The sequence below is a fragment of the Trachypithecus francoisi genome, unplaced genomic scaffold (genome assembly GCF_009764315.1).
Source record: "Trachypithecus francoisi isolate TF-2019V2 unplaced genomic scaffold, Tfra_2.0 Lachesis_group6, whole genome shotgun sequence".
In the NCBI taxonomy this organism is placed as follows: domain Eukaryota; kingdom Metazoa; phylum Chordata; class Mammalia; order Primates; family Cercopithecidae; genus Trachypithecus; species Trachypithecus francoisi.
Window position 1 is genome coordinate 116,911,847 of NW_022681471.1, and position 14,935 is coordinate 116,926,781.

Genomic DNA, 14,935 nt, shown 5'->3' on the forward strand with positions numbered 1-14,935 from the left:
TTCTAATGTTCATTCGGGCAGAAAATCACCAGTCCAGGACTACTATTTTTTTGTTCTTTTTTTTTCTCTTTTAATTTGAGCAAGTGTCAGTAGAATAGGATTACTATTTCCAGTCTTTTGGCTTAGGTGACTGGATTGCTGTGATGGTGCCATTTAGTAGGATGAAAAGCAGATTGAAAGAAAATATGTTGCTTTTAACATAACACTTGGGCTTTTTAGCAGTCCTGTTAATATTTACATGCTTCAGCCTTTTTGTGACTAATACTTTTTAAAATATTGATTTCTGGATTGGGTATTGTAAATGACCCCAGACTATATGACTTTCATGTTCTTGTGTCTGTATTTTATCCTTGAGTTTCTTTTTTTTTTTTAAATTTTAAGTTATTCATTTTCTTTAGAATTCTTATACTTTGGGTTTCTTTTAGGATATTATCTGATGTTTCTTTTCTTTGGACTTACCATTTTTTGACACACCAGTTTATATATTCGTTAGGTTTGTCTGACTGCCTGTTGTAAAATTTCTTGTTGATTGCTTTTCCCTGTCCACAACCACTACTACCACCAGCACTAGAATGTAAGCTCCACCAGAGCAGGGATGTTTGATTTATTTGTTCATCAATGAATCTTAAATTCCTGCTACATAGTAGATAATACATATTCTTGAATGAATGAATCCGGTTGGTTTTGTTTCTTTCCAGGTTCTTGACTCTGCTCTGGAGAAAATATGAGATGTTATAGAGCAGAGTTTCAGATCTGTGAGAACTGTTGTCTTCCTGTATTAATTGATAATTACATGTGGAGCTTAATTTTTGGTTGCTAAGGGTTGTGAGAGAATACGCAACTTTTCACTTCGAGCACATGGGTCTTAATACATCTTAACAATGAAATCTTTTTTTTTTTTTTTAAATGTTTTGATAGGAACCACCAAAGCCCCCACTAAATAATTTTAAAGTGGGGATGAAACTAGAAGCTATTGACAAAAAGAACCCATATCTCATCTGTCCTGCGACCATTGGAGATGTTAAAGGGGATGAAGTTCATATCACATTCGATGGCTGGAGTGGAGCTTTTGATTACTGGTGCAAGTATGATTCTCGAGATATTTTCCCAGTTGGGTGGTGTCGCCTGACAGGAGATGTATTACAACCCCCAGGAACTAGTGGTAAGATAATAGTTAACTACATTTTCTTTTACTTTATTGAAGTTAGATGTAACTGTCGTTGGTAGCATTGTGGTTAGCATTGGTGGTACTAGGACTTCATGCCCCAACTGGTGGCAGGCAGAACAAAGCACTGTCCAGGCTAGAGAACTGGAGGTAAAGGAAAGCTATGATTAGAATTCTTGAGGTCACTGCAGCATCATAGTCTGAGTTCCAGTCCAACTGGAGAATATGGACAAAGCTAAAAGTCATATTTGGACTATTGAGGTCTTGTTACTATAAGCAAGGGGGGTGGTACGCACTCAGCTCCTTTTATAGTTGATATTCAATGAAAAATTATGCGTGGTATTCCATTGTTCATATCTCAAAGATATTTTTTAAAAGGTTGGGCTTAACAACTGTTATAAACATGTCTTACATGATTTTGGTCCTGTTTTTAAGTTAAATTGACACTTTGATAGCCTTAAGTTAAATCTACAGTGAAAATTTTTGACTCTGTGGAAGCCATCATAAATTAGTATGTTATTTTAGTCATGGTAATGTTTATTAGTTGTAACAGTGTTTCCTAAGCTGAGTACTATGATCTAGATATTTTCTTTCAGAGAAAGAAATGTCAACATGTTGATGTTCCTTGGTGACTCTTTCAAGGGCTTAGATATGCCTAACCTGGTCTTCTATGATAGAGTAACTGCTGAGGCTTAAGTGGGGTCTAAGCATAGAACCCAATCATTGGCCTAAGTTTAATATAAACTTAATGGGATTCAATTAGCCGGACGTGGTGGCATGTGCCTGTAATCCTAGCTACTCAGGAGGCCGAGGCAGGAGAATCACTTGAACCTGGGAGGTGGAGGTTGCAGTGAGCCGAGATCACGCCACTGCACTCCAGCCTGGGCGACAAGAACGAAACTCTGTCTCAAAAAAATAAATAAATAAAAAATAAGCTTAGTGGGATTGAATATAAACATACTTTAAAAACTTACCCTACTAAGTATATTTATTTTTATGAAAAAAAAAGAAAGATAGATGTAGAAAATAAGTAGGCAAAGTGTGCAGAGGAGTGTAATGTCTAGGTAAGAGCTTGTAGCCATATTATTCTTGCAATGGCTATTAGGATCATCTGTAATTTGGGACTTTAACACATTCCATTATACTACAGTACTATGTACCACAGTGTCCTTTTTATTAGGTACATCTTTAACCAGTTTCCTGTTTCCATAAGTCTAGGAAGTAGATATTAATGGTTGATTTTGTAAAATTTAGTATGATACAGATCTATGTGTATATGATATTAAGATAAATAAAACATAGTCTCTACCCTCAAGAAGTTTACCTGCTAATGGAAGAGGGAAGCATGGAGGCATAGACTTGTAAAAAAGAGATATAGTATTAGCAATGCAAAATAGAGATGTATGCTAGATGTGGAGGTGGCCCAAAGACTTCCAGTCTTGGCCGGAGGGAAAGGTGGTTGCATAAATAGGAAAGCATCACAAAAGGTGCATGATGTGAGTATTAGATGAGAAGCAGGAGTTTGCCAGGCAGAATGGAGATAAAGGTAGGATGGATACATAACAAAAGTGCAAAATTCCAGTTTATCCTAAAAACTGACGAGTTCACTTTGGAACACAGTGAGTTTGGAACATGTGGCTGAGAATGCTGTTGTCCTCCAGTATTTCTTCTCTCTCTTTTTCTTAGTATTACAATTGGCTACCTAACATACAGACTACATTTCCAGACTCCTGGCAGTATGGTATGGCCACGAGACTAAGTCCTGGTTGATGGAATAAAAGTACACATAGTGTGTACTTTTTCCAGAAAGTATATTATAGAGAGATGAGCATGTCCTTTCCTCTTCCTTCTTCCTGCTTTTATCCTGCTGTTACGAATGTGGTTTTGACTGGAGCTCCATCTTGGAGCATGAGATGGGGACCATATGCTAGACACTGTGCAGTGGGTGGAAAGCAGCCAGGAGCCAGAATCCCTGAGAACTTGGTGGAGCAGAGCTTTCATACTAGCCCATATTATCTGTTTTCAGACAATTGTTAGAAATAAACTTCTGTGTTATATAAGTCGCTATTCTTTTAGGTTTTTCTATTGCTGTTAGCTGAACTCAATCCTAACTGATTCAGGGTAACTTTGGGACATTCAGGTGCACATGTTCATTGGAGCTGCATACGCACATCTGGAGCCTAAAAAAGATAGATCTTGTTGACAAAGCAGGTTTGAGAGTCACCATGTTCACTCAAACAAATATTCTTTGTGCCAGGTGGGATTATAGGTGTTTGGGATGGGAGGGTGAGCAGTTTACTTATTTTGTTGATAGCAGCAAGTGGTGGAAGTTTTGAGTGTGTTTTAATTTTGTGTGTATAACAAGTAGAGGTAGAAAAGGACCAGTTCAGAACCTTGTGGGTCAACATTTAAAGCAGTAATTATCACTCTTGAATTGCCTGGGGGAGCTTGTTAAAAGGCAATGCTCGGGAACTCACATCCAGGGGTTTGAATCCCTGGGTTCGGAGTAGAGCTCAGTTGTTTCCAGTGCACATGGTTTGAGGCCTGAACTTTGAGAAGCACAAAAATAAGGAATAGGTAGTAGAAGTCAATCTAGGACACTGGAAAAAAGTATACATAAATGTAGGAGATCACTAGGTTGGTTTCCATGGCAACAGGAGAGAAAAGATTTTAAGGAGAAAGTACTCAACATTATCAAAGGCAGTGTAAAAGTCAAGCAAGAGGAGAACTCGTTAGTGGTCTTAGTAAAACTATGGTTACTTGGCTTCTTTAAAAAGCTAGATTTAGAGAGTCAAGGAGTAAATAGGAAATGCACAGTGTTAAAAAAAAAAAAAAGAAAAAGTGGCTTCCCAATACTTTGTGAGATCTGCCTTCTCTGTCTTTACCCCAGTTGACATTCACTTTGAGTGAGCTTTAGAAATCGTACCTCACTTTATGTCCCTTTACCCTCTATTATATATAATTGTCTTCAATATTGAGAACCACATTAGTGTTATAATTTTTGCTTCTGCCATCAAACATAACTTAGAAAACTCAAGAGAAGGAAAGTCTGTTGTATTTATTTATATTTTTACCCTTTAAATTGTTCTTCTTAATTCCTGATTTCAAGATTTCCTTATGTTATCATTTTTTCCTGTTTAGAGAACTTCTTTTAACCATGCTTTTAGGGTTGGGTGGTAACAAATTCTCTGTTTTTTGAAGACAGGGTTTTGCTGTGACACCCAGGCTGGAATGCAGTGGTGCAGTCATGGCTCACTGCAGCTTCAACTTTCCAGATGCAAGCAATTGATCCTCTTGCCTCAGCCTCCCCAGTAACTGGGACTACAGGCACGTGCTACCATGCCAGGCTAATTTTTTAAATTTTTAGTAGAGATGGGGTCTCACTGTGTTGTCCAGGCTGGTCTTAAACTGTTGGACTCAAGTGATTCTCCCTCTTCAGCCTCTCAAAGTGTTGGGATTATAGGCATGGGCCACCACACCCAGCCCTCCTCTTCATTCTTGAAGGATAGTTGCTGGATATAGAATTCTAGGTTGGTAATTCTTTTCATTTTTTCTTTTCTTTTTTTTTTTTTGAGACTGAGTCTTGCTCTGTCGCCAGGCTGGAGAGCAGTGGTGTGATCTCGGCTCAGTGCAACCTCCGCCTCCTGGGTTCAAGTCATTCTCCTGCATCAACCTCCCGAGTAGCTGGGACTATAGGCGCCCACCATCACGCCCAGTTAATTTTTGTAATTTTAGTAAAGACAGGGTTTCACCATATTGGTCAGGCTGCTCTCGAACTCCTGACCTCAGGTAAACCATCCGCCTTGGCCTCCCAAAGTGCTAAGATTACAGGTGTGAGCCACCATGCCTGGTCAATAATTCTTTTCTTTTTGCACTTGAAAAGTATTCTGCAACTTCCATCTGGCTTCTATGGTTTCTGATGAGAAATTTACGGTTATTCAGATTATTTTTCCTTACAGCCTTCATATAATTATAGATTTGTTTTTTCTTGTAGTTCTTTCAATTTTGCTTTCTGCTTTATCTATTTTGTGGCTATATTACCAAGTGTGTACCAATTTTGAATTGTTATAACTTCCTGGTGGACTGAACCTTCCGCAGTAACCTGATTTATTTGTGGTTTTTCTCCTGTTGCTGGGGAAACCAACCTAATGATTTTTTTTTTTTTTTTTTTTTTTGAGACGGAGTCTTGCTCCATTGCCCAGGCTGGAGTGCAGTGGTGTGAACTTGGCTCATTGCAACCTCTGTCTCCTGGGTTCAATAGATTTTCCTGCCTCAGCCTTCTGAGTAGCTGGGATTATAGACACCTGCCACAACACCTGGCTAATTTTTATATTTTTATTAAAGACAGGATTTCCCCATGTTGGCCAGGCTGGTCTTGAACTCCTGACCTCAGGTGATCCACCCGCCTTGGCCTCCCAGAGTGCTGGGATTACCGGTGTGAGCCACCATGCCTGGCTGATCTCCTTTTTTTAACCTTAATGTCTACTTATCTGATGACCAGATTTTGTGGGATGATGTTCTTGTTACCTTTTTCTGACTAATGCTCGAACTTATTATTTTTTTTTTTTTTGAGACAGGGTCTCACTTTGTCACCCAGGCTGGAGTGCAATGGTGTGATCTCAGCTCAGTAAAGCCTTGACTTCCTGGGCTCAAGTGATCCTCCTGTCTCAGCTCCCCAAGTAGCTGGGACTACAGGTGCACACCACCTCACCTGGCTAATTTTTGTATTTTTAGTAGAGACCGGGTTTTACCACGTTACCAGAGCTGATCTCGACCTCCTAGACACAAGCAGTCTGCCTGCCTCGGTCTCCCATAGTGCTGGGATTACACACATGAGCCACCACGCCTGGCCAAGAAGTTGCCATACTATTTTCCATAATGGCTGTACTAATTTACATTCCCACCAACAGTGTATAAGAGTTCCCTTTTCTGGCTAGGCATAGTGGCTCACCCTCTAATCTCTACACTTTGGGAGGCCGAGGTGGGAGGATTGTTTGAAGCCAGGAGTTTGAGACCAGCCTGGGCAACACAGTGAGACTCTGTCTCTACAAAAAAATAAAAAAGTAAACTGGGCATGGTGATACGTGCCTATAGTCCTAGCTGCTGGCGAGGTTGAGGTGGGAGGATTGCTTGAGCCCTGGGCCTCATTAGCCCAGTGAGCTATATTCATGTCACTGCACTATAGCCTGGGCAACAGAGCAAGACCTTGTTTCTATTAAAAAAAAAAAGAAAAAAAAAAAGAGTTCCCTTTTCTCTGCATCCTAGCTAGCATCTTTTTTTTTTTTTTTTTTTTTTGTCTTTTTAATACTAGCCATTCTTACTGGAGTAAGATAATAACTCATTGTGGTTTTGATTTCCATTTTCCTGATGATTAGTGAGGTTGAGCATTTTTTCATACACTTGTTGGCCATTTGTATGTATTGTTTTGAGAAATGTCTGTTCAGATCCTTTGTCCACTTTTTTTTTGAGATGGAGTCTCACTCTGTTGCTCAGGCTGGAGTGCAGTGGCACGATCTTAGCTCACTGCAACCTCTGCCTCCTGGGTTCAAGCAATTCTCCTGCCTCAGCCTCTTGAGTAGCCGGTACTACAGGTGCGTGCCACTATGCCTGGCTAATTTTTTTTTTTTTTTTGTATTTTTAGTAGAGATGGGGTTTCACCATATTAGCCAGTATGGTCTCGATCTCCTGACCTTGTGATCCGCCCACCTTGGCCTCCCAAAGTGCTGGGAATACAGGCGTGAGCCACCTTGCGCATCCCCTGTGTCCACTTTTTAATTAAGGGATTATTAGTTTTTTCTTGCTGTTGAGTTCCTTGTATATTCTAGTTATTAGTCCCTTGTGGGATAGTTTACAAATATTTTCTCCTATTCAAGAGGTTGTCTCCACTCCGTTGATTGTTTCCTTTGCAATGCATACACTTTTTAATTTTATGTAGTCCCACTTGTCTGTTTTTGTTTTTGTGGCCTGTGCTTTTGAGGTCTAGCCATAAAATCTTTGCTTAGACCAATGTCCTGAACTGTTTCTCCTATGTTTCTTCTAGTAGTTTTATAGTTTCGGGTCTTATGTTTAAGTCTTTAATGCATTTTGAGTTGATTTTTGTGTATGGTGAGAGAGGGGTCTAGGGGGTCTAGTTTTCTTTTTTTTTTTTTTTGTGAGACACAGTCTCACTCTGTCACCTAGGCTGGAGTGCAGCGCAGTGAGTGCAGTCTTGGTGCACTGCAACCTCTACCTCCTGGGTTCAAGCAGTTCTCCTGCCTCAGCCTCCTGAGCAGCTGGGATTACAGGCGCCCGCCACCGCACCCATCAGTTATATACGGGGTTTCCCCATGTTGGCCAGGCTGATCTTGAACTCCTGACCTCGGGTGATCTGCCTGCCTTGGCCTCCCAAAATGCTGGGATTACAGGTATGAGCCACCACGCTGGCCTAGTTTCGGTTTTTACATATGGATATCCAGTTTTCCTAGCACTGTTTATGAAAAGGGTGTCCTTTTCTCAATGTACGTTCTTGGTGCTTTTGCCAAAAATCAGTTAGCTGTAAATAGATGGGCTTATTTCTGGGTTTTCTGTTTTGTAGGTCAATGTATTTGTTTTTATACTAATACCATGCTGTTTTGGTTACTATAACTTTGCAATATATTTTGAAGTCAGGTGGTGTGATACTTCTCTTTTTTGTGCTCAGGATTACTTTGGCTATATGGACTCTTTGGTTTCATACAAAATTTAGGATTGTTTTTTCTATTTCTGTGAAGAGTGACATTGGTATCTGATAAAGATGCATTGAATCTGTAGCTTGTTTTGGGTAGTGTGGTCATTTTAACAATATTAATTATTCTGATCCATAAGCATGGAATGTCTTTCCATTTGTTCATGTCCTCATTAATTTCTTTCATCAGCGTTTTGTAGTTTTTCTTGTAGAGATATTTCACCTCCTTGGTGAAAATTTCTTCCTATTTTCTTTCTTCTTCTCTCTCTTTTTTTTTGAGACTGGTTCTTGCTCTCTCGCCTGGGATGGAGTGCAGTGGCATGATCACAGCTCACTGCAGCTTCCACCTCCTGGGCTCAAGCAATCCGCCCGCCTCAGCCTCCTGAGTAGCTGGGACTACAGGCATGTGCCACCTTGCCCAGATAATTAAAAAAAAATTTTTTTTTTGGTAATGACAGGGTTCACTGTGTTGCCCAGGCTCCTGGACTCAAGTGATCCTGCTGCCTTAGTCTCCCAAAGTGTTGGGATTACACCACACCCAGTGTTTTATTTCTTATATGGTTTTATAAATGGAATTTTCTTAATTTCTTTTTCAGCTATTTTGTTATTGGTATATAGAAACACTACTGATTTTTGTATGTTGATTTTGTATCCTGCAACTGTACTGAATTTGTTTATTGTATCTAAGAATTTTTTGGTGGAGTCCTTAGGTTTTTCTAAATACAAGATCATGTCACCTGCAAAGAGGGACAACTTAATGGTTAGAAAGTCGTGTGAGGAAGTAGACACTTGAGCCAAAGCCAGCCTACGAGGCACAATTTGCCTTCCTTTTTTCCATTTAGATTCCTTTTATTTCTCTTGCCTAATTGCTCTGGCTAGGACTTCGAATACTGTGTTGAATAGGAGTGCTGAAAGTGGGCATTCTTGACTTGTTGCAGTTCTTAGAGGAAAGGCTTTCAGCTTTTATTCGGAATGATGTTAGCTGTGGCTTTGTCATATAGCCTGTATTATGTTGAGGAGTGTTTCCCTGTGCCTAGTTTTGTTGAGAGTTTTTAATCATGAAGGACATTGGATTTTATCAAATGCTTTTTCTGCATCTGTTGAGAAGACCATATGGTTTTTGTCCTTCATACTTTTGATATGATGTATCACATTTATTTGTGTATGTTGAACTTATCCTTGCATCCTTGGGACAAATCCTACTTGATCATGGTGTATTATGTTTGGATTCAATTTACTAGTATTTTGTTGAGGATTTTTGCATCTATGTTCATAGGGAAATTGGCCTGTAGTTTTCTTTTTTTTCCTTGTGTCCTTGTCTGGTTTTGGTATTAGGGTAATGCTGGCCTTGTAGAATGAGTTAAGGAGAATTCTCACCTCTTCAAGTTTTTGAAATAATTTGAGGAGAATTGGTGTTAGTTCTTCTTTATAAGTTTGGTAGAATTTAGCAGTGAAGCCATCTGATCCCAACATCCCAAAGATTGTTGGGAGACTTTTTATTACTGATTCAGTCTCATTGCTTGTTAATTGGTCTGTCAGGGTTTTCTGTTTCTTCCTTGTTCAGTCTTGATAGGTTCTGTGTGTCCAGGAATTTATGCATTTCCTCTAGGGTTTCCAATTTGTTAGTGTATAGTTGTTCATAATAGTCTCTGATATCTTTTGTATTTCTATGGTTTTTTGTTGTGATGTCTCTTTTCTTTTGGGTAGTTTTCAGCTATTTTGTAAATAGGTTTTCTCTGCCTTTGGCCTTCATCTTTTGAAACATCCAAAATTTGTATATTTGTTTGCTTTATGGTGTCTCATATGTCATGTAGGCTTTCTTTATTCTTTTTTTTTTTTGTCTGATGGGGGCTATTTCAAAGGACCTATCTTCCAGTTCTGAGCTTCTTTTTTTCTGCTTGCTCTAATCTATTATGAAGCTCTCAAAGGAATTTTTTATTTAATGCATTGATTCTTCATATCTAGGGTGTCTCTTTGGTTCTTTTTTATGGTATCTATTTCTCTGGTTAATTCTCATTCACATCCTGAATTGTTTTTCTCCTTTCTTGTATTATTTATCTGTGTTCTCTTGTATCTCACTGAGCTTCTTTAATATCATTATTTTGAATTATTTTTCAACTATTCTTTTCATGGAATCTGTTGCTGGAAAATTATCGTGTTCCTTTGGAGGTGTCACATTTCCTTCTTTTTTCGTATTTCCTGGGTCTTTACATTGATGTCTGCACATCTAGCATAATAGTTGCTGCTTCTAATTTTTTGAACTGGCTTTTGTAGGGGAAATCTTTTTTTCTTTTATTATTATTATTATTACTATTATACTTTAAGTTCTAGGGTACATGTGCACAACGTGCAGATTTGTTACATATGTATCCATGTGCCATGTTGGTGTGCTGCACCCATTAACTCATCATTTAAATTAGGTATATCTCCTAATGCTATCCCTCCCCCCTCCCCACAGTAGGCCCTGGTGTGTGATGTTCCCTTTAGGGGAAATCTTTTTTTTGAAGATGTTTATGTGTTGTTGGTTGAATAGGATACTTTAGCTTTGATTCTGAGTGCATGAAGTAGTGGTTTCTCTAGGAGTTATTTGGCTGTAAGCAGTGTCATTAGTGTTTGTAATTTCCTCAGTGGCTTAGGCTGCACTTGTTGGTTGAGGCTGTGGTGAGGTTTTGCTGTGGATGAGGACGCCAGGTGGGCCAGTCCTCAGGCCCCAGAGATGACAGTAGAGGGCCAAGCATGCCTGTTCTTGGGCCCCTGGTCATCTGGTCCAAACCGGCTGATATTTGGGCTTGCAGGTGACTTGATAGGATGTCAGCAGTGGCAATGCTGCAAGGTCCTTGGTTCTCTGGGTGGTGTGTGTGGTGTAGGTGATGGCGCTAATGGTGACAGACAACTTTTGGGCCCCAAAGCAGCATGTGTTCGGGTTAACAGTGCCTGCAACAGGCTGGGTGAGCCAGTCCTCAGGCCCCCAGCGGGTATGTGCCAGTGGGTGCTGGCTGAGGTGACAGCAGCAGGCTGGCTGGCCCCATCCTCAGGCCTCCAGGAGGAGTGCATAGCAGTGATGGTCAGGGCGGGTCAGTCCCCAAGCTCCCGGGAGGTATACTTGGGCAATGAGAGAGCAGTGCCAGCAGGCCATGCCTCAGGTCCCTGGTGGTGTATTTGGGCACTGGCTGTGGTGGGCAGGGTGGGGCAATACCCTGGACCCCCGGTGCAGTGCTTGGGTGGCAGCAGCAGTGGTGGGCAGGCAGAACCTGTCCTCAGGTTGTGTGCAAGTGTGCCTCCGTACTGCTGCTTGGGAGAGCTGCAGCCACAGACAGGCAGTTCTCAGGCCCTGGTGGGAGCATGTACTTTAGCCCCTGGTGGCGGCGGCTGTGGTAACAGCAGGGAAAACCAGTGTGCAAGTACACAGAGGTGGCCTTGCTGCTGGGGGTGAGGGGTAATTGCTAGTGGTGCACACTTAGGTCCCTAGTGGCAGCTGCTGTGGGCAGTGTTAGAGTCTGTTCTCAGAGTCTGTGTGAAGGAGCCCTGCTACTGTGGAGGGAGTAAGGTTGCTGTCAGTAGTAGTCCTCCCAGGCAGGTGGTTCTTAGGCTTTAGGGAACATGTGCTTTGGCTCCCTTTGTTTTGGGTGGGAGTGGGCAGCCTCTCCAGTATGCTGCACCATTTGTTCCCCAGGGTGCAGGGCACTGTATATGGTAGAGTGCTGGGGACCTTGCCACATCGCTGGGTCTAACGGTTGTTGCGCCACTGCAGCCCTCTGGGTGGATGTTGGGAGATGTTGGTAGGGCTCTAGGGATGTGGACATGTGGGGGTTGTTGGGCTCCAGGGCAGGATGCAGTGTGGTGGGGGCTGAGGTCTCAGAATGGCACTGTGCTACAGTTGCTTAGGACTTGGGATGTGGGCTCACTTTCTAGAGCAATGATGTTGCATGATCTCTAAGCAGGTCCTTAAGCTGTTCTCAGGGCCTGTGATGGGTTTTTCTGTGGCTAGGGCTGGCGGAGTCCATGGCCATGGTGGGAATATTGACCACTGGGGATCTCTCACTTACCCTTTCCCCTCACTGAAGATCCTCTTCGGGCTCTCAGCCAGTCTTGGCCAAACTGGCCATCTTGCGTCCCTCTCTTTTCATGCCTCAGGTGTTTCCTCTTACTTCTTGTTAGATTCCAGTGTTCCTTCTTAGATGCTCAGTTTGAAGATTATATGCTTAATATTTTGGTTCTTCTTTGTGGAGGAGAGGAATATTGGATGCCTCCAGTCAGCTATCTTGAAGTGATTTACCTATTGCATGTTTTAATTGTATCTTAAAAAAATCTCATGGGCTGTTACTATTATTACTTACATAGTCAATGTTTGTTGAGATTTACCCACATATTTAGCATGTTCTTTGCTCTTTATTTATTCTTGACATCTCAAACCTTTCATCTGGGATTACTTTTCTTCTTTCTGAGGTAGATCCTTCAGAATTTCCTTTACTGAAGGTCTGCTAGTTGCATTCTGTCTTGGTTTCTGTTCATTTGAATATGTCATTATTTCAGCTTTGTCCTCCAAAGACATTTTCTGTGATGGTAAAATACCAGCTTGACAGCCATTCTCTTTCAGCACAATGAAGACATTCTTTTGACTTTTGGTTTCCATTATTGCTGTTGAAAATACAGCTGTCAGTTTTTCTCCTCTGACTGTAATCTGTCATTTTAAAATCTAGCTACTTTAATCTTTTCATGTCATTGTTGGTGTTTTACAGTGTTACCCTGGTAGTTCTGTTTGTAGGTTTTGTCGAATCTTGATGTCTTGGCAAAACCATGCATATATAAATACACTGTTCACTTTCATGGTGAGAAATTAAGGATTTCAGATGGCACAAGTAATTCAAGGTTGTAAAGCAGTTTTCTTGATAGTCTTTTGAATATTGAGTACAAATAGTTCAAACCATGTTAAAGTAGAATTTGGAAGCAGTTAAGAGTAGAAACAAATGTGTGCCCACTGCTGCCACAATCTGTTTTATAAATATTTCCAGAAGTCCCCGGAAAAACTTTGGATTCGGGGGAAAGTATGGTTAAAAACTTGTAGTTGGTGTTCACCCAAAGATAATGCATGTGTGATTCATTTTGCTTTTTTTCAGGCATTGCTTATTATTATGGATAGGTTAATAGTAGTTAGTACTGTACTTAGACAAAGTGAAATACTCTTTTTGCATAGGGAAAACATTTAGGCAATACACCATTTATTTAGATGTCAGCTGTAAAATAAAAGTATGGTTTTTTAGATATAATATGTATATTCTTGAAAGCAAAATATTTTTCTAATTATTTTTCATTCTAATTTTTAATGTAATAATTTTCTTCTAATAGAAAAAGTAAATGCTCAAAGCAAAATATTGGGAAAAGCTTTTGGATACAACTATGGCAAGCAGTGTGGTATTTGGCTTTATTCTACTTTTCTTTTACACATGTAACTTTAGAAAACACACACATACATGTTCAAATCAGTGGAGAAATGTTGAAATAAGTTATGGTATAATTCTTTAGAATAATTACAAAATAATTTAGAATGAGAGTGTTTCTACTTATACTAAGGAAGCTCTCTAAGATATATTAAGTGAAAAAAGTAAGTCCCCTCAAATATTACAGTGTAACCTGTTATGTCAAAACAAAATAAATATGTATTTCTATATGTACCTTTAGAAATATGTGTGTAAGGCCGGGTGCAGTGGCTCAAGCCTGTAATCCCAGCACTTTGGGAGGCCGAGACGGGCGGATCACGAGGTCAGGAGATCGAGACCATCCTGGCAGACATGGTGAAACCCCGTCTCTACTAAAAAATAAAAAAAAAACTAGCCGGGCGAGGTGGCGGGCGCCTGTAGTCCCAGCTACTCGGGAGGCTGAGGCAGGAGAATGGCGGGAACCCGGGAGGCGGAGCTTGCAGTGAGCCGAGATCATGCCACTGCACTCCAGCCTGGGCGACAAAGCGAGACTCCGTCTCAAAAAAAAGAAATATGTGTGTAAATATGTAAAAAAATATCTGGAAGGCTATATATCAGATCTGTAATACTGATTATTTCTGCGAAGGATGTTGAATGGTAAAGGAAGTGGTAATGGGAACTTGCTTTTATCTGTGGCTTAAAAAAAAAACGAGAATATATTTGTATATAGCATTTGTGCTTTAAAGTAAATAAAATAACAATTTTAGTTTGAAAAGGGGTTATTGTGTATATTATTTCTTGCCTATTTTTTTCATAATCTGTTGTGACTGTATTCCCATGTAAAATATCTCTATAAATTGAATTTTATGTGTGCACTGCATTCCATTGTATGGCTGTTCCATAATTTACTTAACCCAATCTCTGTTTTGTTAAGCATTTAGAATATTTCCAGATTTGTTATTAAAGTAGATGATATGATGAATACTTTTATATATATATCTTTGTATACCTCTCTGTTTCCATAGATAACTTTGCTAGGTTAAGGGGTATGTTTTTAAGGCTGACAAGTGGTCTTTTAGAAAGGTATACCCATTTCCGACAACCTCAGAAGTGTTTTTTTACTGCTCTGGCCAACCCTGGGAATTATTTTTCTTGTTATTTTTTCCTAACTAAAAAAATATTTGTTTTTCAAAATTTCATTTCTTAGATTACTAGTGAGATTGAATCTTTTTCTTTCCATGTTTTTTGGTCATTAATATTCCTTTATAGTTTGCCTGCTAATCACGTTTTCCCATTTTTCTCTTAGCATGCTTTTTTTTTTATTGATTTGAGTGCTTCATTTATTGCACATATCAACCCTGTGTCATAAAAGTAAAAACTTTTTTCCAGTAGTTTGCTTTTTAATGTTAAAGTTTTTTTCAACTTAGATAAATATTATTTATTGACTTGAATCTTAAATACTTTAAGTGCCTTAGAGTTAAATAATTTCAAAAGGCACACATAATATTAAATTAATTGAATTTCATAAATTAAAAAAATCTGTATTTTTATTTTGAATTTTTCTTTTTAAACACATCATTCAAATGACAATACTTTGAATATTTCTGAAAAACACTGGAAATGTTTGCTCTCAACCTTTATATAACAGCT

General features: G+C 39.7%; 1 protein-coding gene across 3 annotated transcripts in view; it reads left to right on the plus strand.

The window, feature by feature from the left end:
- SCML2 (Scm polycomb group protein like 2) overlaps positions 1–14,935 on the plus strand; it is a 107,640-nt gene that overhangs the window by 46,709 nt on the left and 45,996 nt on the right. For all 3 annotated transcript variants that reach the window (XM_033201534.1, XM_033201535.1, XM_033201533.1), the window contains exon 7: positions 919–1,162. In XM_033201534.1, coding sequence (XP_033057425.1) covers positions 919–1,162 — 244 coding nt within the window. The remainder of the gene's footprint in view (positions 1–918; positions 1,163–14,935) is intronic.